The following is a 9,158-nucleotide window of genomic DNA, read 5'->3' as shown; positions in this document are numbered from 1 at the left end:
CTAGTAAGTTTTGGACATCCTGATTTTAAAGAGAAGTTAAGTCCCGACACATAGCTATTCAGGGTCGAATTCATCCCACCTAACTTGGATATCTGCAATAGAAATGTTTCTTTCTGAGTTAGTCAGCCAGTACCATTTTTTTGATGCTGCCTAGCCCTCCACAACTATAGAAGAGTCCTGGAATGACCGGTTCAGCCTAAGCCATCTGTCTTTTGAAGAGAGATTCTTCATGCCCAGCTGAAGGTGCTTGATTGAGTTGCTCATAAATAGGCATCCAGTGCCATTGGTGATGTCTCAGACATCCCCATAAGGCTAAAGTCTTCAATGGCTGGAGATCCCAATGTGTCAGCAACCGAAGCCTGCAGATGCCCACCTACAGGGTACATTCAATAGCACCTAAAGAGCCATTCATCCATTCATCTTGTCCAAAAAGAAAGGCCTACATTTGGTCTGTTTTGGCAGTAACCTTTCTAGAGAGGCAATATATCCCATCCCAGCTGCCTGTCTAATCAAACAGGAGAGGAAGCCATCCCTAAAAGAGGAGCCATCCCTAAAAGGTGATTCAGACCATTGCAGTCTGCCTCTCTCCATTGACGGTTGAGGAGTGGAAGATGACAACCTTTGTGAAACAGCCACCACAGTTTGGTGCCACCAAGCTTCGCCTTTGCTCTTTGTTTCATATACAAAGGTGACAGAGGTAGGTCTTTGCTGCAAAGCTGCCTCAATTTCTCTGTAACCGTCATTCAAAATTACCATCAAATCAGAACACAAAATAGACTCCTCTCACCCAGCATTTTCTGCACCTGAATTTTGTTTCCATGCATGCTCAAATGGCAATAAGTAGCATGTTCAGTGTCAATACCATTGTTCCTATAGCTGTGTCTTTGATCTTACCTTCTGCATGAGTGACACCTCATATATTTCTTTTTGCTTCCTTGCTGAAGAAAGTTGTGTCTGACTTCCTGATGAGAGTCTCAGCTGTGACAACCAAGAGGAAAATTGGGGAGAGAGAGGGAGAGAGAGAGAGAGAGAGAGAGAGAGAGAAAGGATTCTACATTCCTGCTCTATGTCATAAGACCAGAGGGACAGCTATGTAGCTCAGTTACTTATTGCACAGCCACCAACAGGACGTATACAAGTAAAAAAGTGCATGGTGCATTGACCAATAGGAATCATAGTCTTAGAATAAGAAGGCATTCACACTCCAGTTGTTGGAAGAATGATGGATATCCTGCAGACTTGGCTAAGCTGAAATCAGTGTAATGACAACTGAGCAATGATTTCCTTGCTCAGCATAAACCGTGGATGATTCTTATCAGAATGAGACTGTTCAACATGCAAAACAATTTAGAAAGATGAAACGTCCCAGGGAAGGAGTTCCAGAAAGCCAGTGTGTGGCAGAAAGGCAAAAGTTTTTTTTTTAACTTGTAATGAAGAAGGTGCATTTCACAAAGACCACTAGTACTTGATAGGTGGTCTGAGAAATGCCAGAAAGAAAAGTAATTGGATCCTTTCTAAGAATTTACCCTTCAGAGGCTTCACTTTGAAAAAAAAAAAAAAATCCTGGGAGATTTAGATAAACAAGCCTCACATCAAGTTAGCAGTAGTTGAGTGCCAGTCACAAAGATGACAGGCCCCAAATCGTCTTGTACTGGCATACACAACAGTAAGGGGCAATGCCCACAAGCTGCAGCTTGGAAGGTTCAGAGAGGACCTCAGGAAAAAACGAGTTATTAATTTGGAGGGTTATGAAGCACTGGAGCAAGTCACCCAGAGAGGGTGGGAGGTTGGGCTAGAGACATCTGGAGGTCCCTTCCAACCACTATTTCAATGGTGCGATGATTTTCAGAGGGAAGCCCTGGGGACACAGGTTCCTTGAGCAAACCAAGGAGATGCACATTCAACGGCTATAAAGGAAGTCTAGGAAGGAGATCACCTCACCTTGCTTGAGGGCAACAATTCAGGTGCTAAACAGAGGAGCCTAGTGCCATATGAAATCTTCTAGGGTATCCAAGAAGTTTTCTGTGGCTAGCAGTTATGACAGAGAATCTAGCAAACATGCATGCTCTTCCAGAGTGTCACCCAGAAGCCAGGAACGTTACTGTGCAGGGAATCTCAGATGGAATTAAACACAAATATTGAGATTGAAAATGTACTCCCTGGGTGTGTTGAATCTGGGTGTCTAAAGCTGAGCAATTTCTCTCAAGTCTTCTCAGAATCAAGGGAGGTGTAGGATTCAACCCAGCGTTGCACACATGGGCTTCCAGTGCAATTGGAGATGCTGTTTGGTGTCCTGTTTGGCATCCAGCCACCACTCTACAGAGAGGACAGATCTTCTATTGGTCCTGTGTCATAGCTACTGTGCTTTACAAAGCACCTAGGACGTTGCAAGTATTACCTGATGCCTGTGTGCGGGCAACTGAATCAGCGTCTTAGTCCATGCAGTCTGTGGAGTCTGAAGACCAACTGATTAGCTCCTAAAGTAAACAACTTACCTTGGATAACTTACAAGAGGAATCCCACCCTAGCTGACTGGCTCGGATGGAGACATTCAAAGCATAGATAACTAATTCTGCACAGATGAATCCCACTTCAGATGCTTCACTACAAGATACAGACAACCCCTACTGAGCAACGATAGTTATCCACTCATCACTGTTCTATTTATCTGCTTGTCTGAGTGATAAAAGCCACACAAGGAACGAGGCCAAACAGTAGTCTGTCTATGCGAGTAAGTCTGCAATGTCTTAAAGTCACCTTTCAAAATTATTTAGGAAAGAGCTAGGACAAATCAAAGCTTGAGATTAATTTTGCCTCATTGCAGATGAAATTATAGTCCGGGCATCTTCACTTGAACTCCTAATCCATATTTCCTTTGCAGTCATAGGAGAAAAATTGGCAGTCACAGGGCGTAAATCACTTCACTCTACCGCAAATAACTAAAATAGGTCAGGGCCCATTTCCAAAGGGGCATTTTAAAATCTAGCTGTTGAAGAAAAATCTTCCTGAGAGCCTTGAAATCTTGGAACTTCTCTGCCTTTGGCTAGACATGCCCAAAATTGCTTCCGATGAGGGAGTTTCCCAAAATCTCAAGGATCTATAGAGCTGAGATGCTGCCCTCCAGCCACCTTCTGTTTCGTGGAGGTACATTACAGTATTGATTTGGACTTTGCCTTTTTGGGCTGACATGCCTTGCCTGCCCTGAGCTGCCTACAACGCAGATCTTTCCCCCTGAGCAAGTAGCTCTCACCTGTTCAGTAGTTAACATACAGAAATATGTGTGTCTATAAGCAGTTCCTCTAGCCAATTTTTGGTGTCTATTTTAGGACAAGCTGGAGGAGAGGTGAGATGAGCTGAAGTGGGCTAAGGTGTCAGGGTAAAGAGACAGCTGTATGCAAATGAACAAGTAAGAGAATCATCAAACGGCCCTTGTAACCCAGGTTGCTTCTGAAGAACCACAGCTGAGTTCAAGAAAGAAACCCCTTCTGGCCAAACAGTTCAGGAAGCATTTCTTGATACAACTGTATTATCAAGGAGACTGTCAGACTTCTAATGAATATGAATTAAAAAAAAATGCAGCTAGCTTACTGGAACTTCATCATCTTCAAAATGCTTTATTTTTCGGATTCTCTTAATTTACTTTGTGACCAATTATTCATACTACTTATTAGTAGGAACTGATGAATGAATTGCAAAAGAAAATGTTATTGTTCATTTGTTGGAATTCATTGAGGGAAATATATTTCCAACTTTACCTGTGTTAGTGGAAAGTCAGTGCAAAAGAAAGGGAAAGATGGGGATTTTTTTTTCCATTAAATTAGATTCTAAAGATTGTGTGAATACTTTGCCACTGCCTTCTGTGTCCTGCTATGTCAAAGCCTTTTAAAAATGTAGCAGAAATTTACAGATCACAAAAACCCAGCAACGTCTGTATTGGGTCACACATGGGGCCTGTGCAACCCAGACAAGTTTCTTTTGGTCGGGCCTCATTAGATGGTGATGTAGAGAAGGTAATTTTTCACTGTCAAGCCATTTAGGTCCTTTCTTACCCTATAGCCATGTAATATGAGTTTGAGTTTTTGTACTGAGTTTGCAAGGCCTCAGGACTGCAGCTTCTCAGGCCTGCTCTGCCCGAACTTTTCTTGACCTGCCTGCAGCTTTTTAAAAGAAAAGTTTTAGCTTACTTCAGTTCTTACAGCAATAACAAGCAGTTGTTCTGTGTGGAATGCGATATTTACAGCTCCCACATAATGATGCAGTAGAGAGAAATGCAGGCCTGGTGCAATAGCAGAAGCCTTGAGAAGTGCAGACACAGGATGCGGTGTAGAGGAGTACCGGCATGGGATGGCAAGAGACGGGGCACAGCTTGGCGCTGGAGACCCCGCAGCTACAGACCACTCACCAGTGGTCGGTGTAAGAAACGCGCACCTGGAGCAGGACACAACTGGTTTTAGGCCAACAAAGAGAACAAAGCAACAGTATCGAACATAAGTAGAAGGTACCGTATGTGGTACTTTCAGAGATAACGTGGAGAGAGAGAGCAATGAAGAAAGAGCAAGGCGTAAAAAGTGTGTTAGCAAACACGTGAAAATGACCCCAAGTGGATACTAGAGTGAGGAAGAAGAAAGCACCAACCTGAACATCATCTTCCTCTCGGTGAAGGACTCCAGATGCTGACAACTCACCGCAACAACCCACCAACAACACCAGAGTGAAACTGCCAACCTTAGGACTCAGGGTAGCAGGGGAAGGGTGAACGTAACACCAGGAAAAGTGGTAGAAACTGAAAAGTGTGTGTCTAACAGTTTTAACTGTATTGGTATTATTTCTGTATTATATTTCTCTGTCTGTAATAGTTAGATCTGGACTGGTAATGATTCTCGGATTAGACTGCTAAGACATTCTGAATGGCAAAACACACACACACACACACACACACACACACACACAAGCATGGCTATATCCTAGGGCCAAACAGTCAGTACAGCGGTCCCAGGGAGGACCCAGAGCACTACTGCTCTGTAGTGTGGGCGCAGCCAGTCTGCTCTGGAGGGGGGCTGGCCTCAGCACTGGCTCCTGTTGGTCTGCACTACTTGACTTAGAGGGTAGAGATTGCTCTCTGCAGCGTGCAGCAGTGTTGCATTTAGTAGTGTGAAGGCACCCACTTCATAAGTGGAGTACACTTTACCCACAGCTGCCCCAAGGTTTTCTTCTTGGATGGAACAAACCAGTTCACTCCAAGAGAAACTTGGGACTGAGCCATTATGCGCTTAGTGGAGACCATGGAGGCCCCAGACCCCAGGAGAAGCCAAGGGGCTAAACGCTTTGAGAGGGCAGATGTGATATCATCTAAGCAAGTCTTTTGGTATCTCTCTCATGGTAGCAGAAGAAACTGTCATAATTCGGAAGTGACCCATCCATCAGTTCTGGGCACAGACACGAGGATGGAATACTTTTCTTTTGGAAGGGTCCTGTGTCCATGAATTATTGAGGGAAGCGGGAAGCTCTGGGTGGGAGCCAGGTGCCCAGGCATAGATGTCTGACTCTGTTCTAGACACCTCTAGACAATGCCGCAGGGTACTGGAGACATCTCTAAAGCTGTCAGAAATGACTCAGAAGCTACGGGAATCCTGTGCCAGTGTGACGCGCTACCTGGAAGCCGAGTGGGATGCTCCAAATCATCTCCAATGCAAGTGGGCACCTGGGTTCAGACAGTCAAACCTTTCTTCTCAAGTTAGGTGACACAAGTCCCACAGCAGATGATCTTAAAGCACTGCCTGTGAACCTACCCTACAGGTGAGATGAATCACAAAGTATTTCTTCATGCCATCACAGGTGATCTATGCAGCATTATCTACACTACCTGTTTTAATCACTACAGTTTGGAAATTTAGCCTGTAGAGCTGAGTGGGCTGAGCAATTGGTTTCCCTACTGCCTGTAGAGGTCATGAGTGAACCAGGCCCTCGTGTTCCCCAAGTCTTCCTGCCTGAAAGGCCTCTGGCTTGTTCTTGGCTAGAGTCCAACAGTGAGGATAGAATTGTGATTCAAGTGCAAGTATGAATGCCTGAGTTATCACTAAATAGTTCCTGAATTTGTGAGGTCTTTAGAAAACATGGAGAAGCTGGGGAGGTTTTGACCCTAAAAGACCAGGAACCCCTGACACTACAAAATCATGTTATACTCCTGTTCCAATTTCCTTTGTTCTAATGATGTCAGCTATTTTCCTCCTTCTCAGCCTTTTGCTGTTGGGCAGAAGCATCTTCTGACATGTGACAATTTGTCCATCAGCAAATTTATCCTCGTCTTACTTCTTCTCTACCATCTTCCCCACAACTGGTTGTCACCAGTCTATAATGAATTCAAATGGATTCTGCTACTAATTCTGTCAGTGCACCAAAACATGCTGAGTTTTACTTCCAGTTGCCTAACTGCTAGAGCACACCCAATACTATTCAATTTGTGGCCGCTTGCCCGTGGATAATTCTGCTAATAAAACTTTGCAAACTTTACTCTCCTTCCCCAAGAGAAATGCCAGTGGTTATCCTTTCAGGACCAGGCTGTGCAACATGCTCATCAGTTTGTCTGCAAATACATTCAGCAAGCCATAGAAACGCCTGGCTGCCACCTGCACAGCTAAACTTCCTTGCTCTGCGTTGAACAAGGAGACTGACAGGCAAAACTCTCGCTGACTCTGTGGTTATTGAACTGCTTGAATTTGCTACCTTTTTGAGCTGGTTTATCTTAAAAGGTCATTTGCACTTTTCGCCACATATTTATGATGTCTGTGAATGGGGAAATAGGTGAAGACTGAAATTGCCATCAGCAGGGTGATGAAGAGATTAGATTGCTTGCTCTCAGAGGTTTCCTGGTGTCCCTGTCTTTGAAAATTTCCCTCAAATGTCCACATAGTAGTGGTACAGAGAAAAGGAAAGATACTCAGTGCAAGTTAAAGGGATTACAGTGACCCACAAGCAATGACTCCCACCGATGAATTCTTTTCTCAGGTGTTCCTAAGATGTGGAGATGAGCTCTCTGACTAGGACACCGCTCTCATTTGTGAAAGTAAAATGAAGCCAGCACAGAGACGTTGGAGATGGTGTCTGGAAAAATCCGGTAACTGAAAAGTAAGTATTTCTGACGGTCCCCATGAAGGGACACTGCTGTTTTCTGGTACTTCTCTCTGGGAAGCAGCTGTTCCTGAATGTAACTTGCTTCTCCATAAGCCTGGATTTGTCCCTTATTTTTGGATCAAAAATGGATGCAAATCTATTTGTGTTTTGGCAATGCTTTTTTACTTTATTAGCTACCCCTGATTCATGCTAGATCTGAGTTGAGTGCAGGAGGTTCTGATCCTGACTAGACCCTGGGATTTAGGTTAGGGTGGCATTCTGTTCACCCAGCTTTGCCCATTTAAAAGTTAGGAGGGTTCATCTGACTGGTCTTAGTCACCTCTTTTAAGATAACCTGAATGCTTGTCAGGAAGTCCCACTTTCCCTCCACTGAGGGTAAAGTCTAGGATGGCATCTAACTTGGGGCATCTATGTTAAGGCAAGGGATTCCCAGGCTCTTCTTTTTTGTCTCCCTGTGTTTCTATCTTCAGCATCCTCTTCAGTCTTCTCCACTCACATCTTACTGTTCCACCCTCTTATTATCATAAGTTATTTACTCCTTCAAAACAGTGTTCTCCACTGCAATTCAGAGTTGACTTTTCAGCACCTCCTAAAATGCACCAGCTCCCTTATTTTCTTCTCCTTCCTTGAAAATTAGGAGCATGACAGATACATACTTTGGAAACAGGACACGTGTGACAGAATTCATCCTCATTGGCTTCCTGAACCCCTTTGAAGTACAAGTCACCTTGTTCATGTTGTTCTTCATTGTCTTTCTGGTGACAGTGGTTGGAAACTCTGTTATCATCGTGTTAACCTGCTCTGACTACCGTTTACAATCACCCATGTACTTTTTCCTTCGCAACCTTTCCATCATTGAAATTCTCATCACTGTGACTGTGGTGCCCAAAATGATGGAAAACTTCCTCTCGGAGAGGAAGACAATTTCCTTTTATGGTTGCCTGGCTCAGAGCTACTTTTATTTCCTTCTGGGCACCACAGAGTATGTCCTGCTCGCTGTCATGTCCTACGACCGTTATGTGGCCGTATGCTCCCCACTGCACTATAGCAACATCATGAGAAAGAAGGTCTGTATGTGGCTGGTAGTGGCATCCTGGCTGTGTGGATTTTTCTCCATTTTGGTCCCCACAGTGATGAAGCTTCAGCTGCCATTCTGTGGTCCCAACACCATCAACCATTTCTTCTGTGATAGTGCCCCTCTGCTGCACCTGGCTTGTGCTGACATCCGGCTGCTGGAGTTTATTGATTTCATCATTTCACTGCCCATTCTGCTAGGTTCCCTGCTGCTGACTGTCTTCTCCTACTTCTATATCATCTGTGCCATTATCCGCACCCCTTCTGCCACAGGCAAGCAGAAGGCTTTTTCCACCTGTGCCTCTCATTTTACTGTGGTCACTATCGGCTATGGCACCTCAGTCTTTATTTATGTCCGTCCCTCTCAAACCAACTCCATGAACCTAAACAAAGTAGCATCTCTGCTCACCACTGCATTCACTCCGATGCTGAATCCTTTCATATTCAGCCTTAGGAACCAGAAGGTCAAGGAGGCATTAACGGACTTAGTCAGCAAGTGTGTAGGAGCTCACGGACTTGGCCTGAATTCACGGAGGGTTTGAAGTTGACTCCGCTGGAAGACTCACAGGTATGTGCTCAGAACACACTGTTTTCTTGCAATGAAACAGCTGACAGTATCCATAAACTCATCATCTCTGATGCTGCCCAGGCTGCTGACCTCCTCCCACAACTCCTTAGCTTGGCAGCACAGCCCCTCAATGAGCACACATCTCCTGCAGGCTAGAAAACCATCTCTCACTGCCCAAGCCTCAGCAAGAGGCCCCAGGCACTCCCTGCAGCCCAAGACCTGCCGAGCTGCATCCTCCTCCTGGAGCTCCAAAGGCTACGGGGCACTGTGCCCTGTGGCACATTGCTACCATAGCTGAGGGTGTGTATCCTGTTCTGGGCAAAGGTGACGGTCCCCTTCTCTGTGCCCTGCTGCACAAACTGCTGCGCAAGCTGCTGTGTCTGTT

The 9,158-nt window shown here is 45.0% G+C and overlaps 1 protein-coding gene across 1 annotated transcript; it reads left to right on the top strand.

Moving 5' to 3' along the window:
* The first annotated feature begins 7,772 nt into the window (after positions 1–7,772).
* LOC136996320 (olfactory receptor 6M1-like) lies at positions 7,773–8,747 on the top strand. The gene has a single exon (XM_067317250.1). The coding sequence runs from the start codon at positions 7,773–7,775 to the stop codon at positions 8,745–8,747; it is 975 nt and encodes a 324-aa protein (XP_067173351.1).
* Positions 8,748–9,158: the final 411 nt, after the last annotated feature.

This window comes from Apteryx mantelli, unplaced genomic scaffold, assembly GCF_036417845.1.
Source record: "Apteryx mantelli isolate bAptMan1 unplaced genomic scaffold, bAptMan1.hap1 HAP1_SCAFFOLD_34, whole genome shotgun sequence".
Lineage (NCBI taxonomy): Eukaryota > Metazoa > Chordata > Aves > Apterygiformes > Apterygidae > Apteryx > Apteryx mantelli.
Note: the sequence above shows the minus strand (reverse complement) of the source record. Positions and strands in the feature narration are given on the sequence as shown.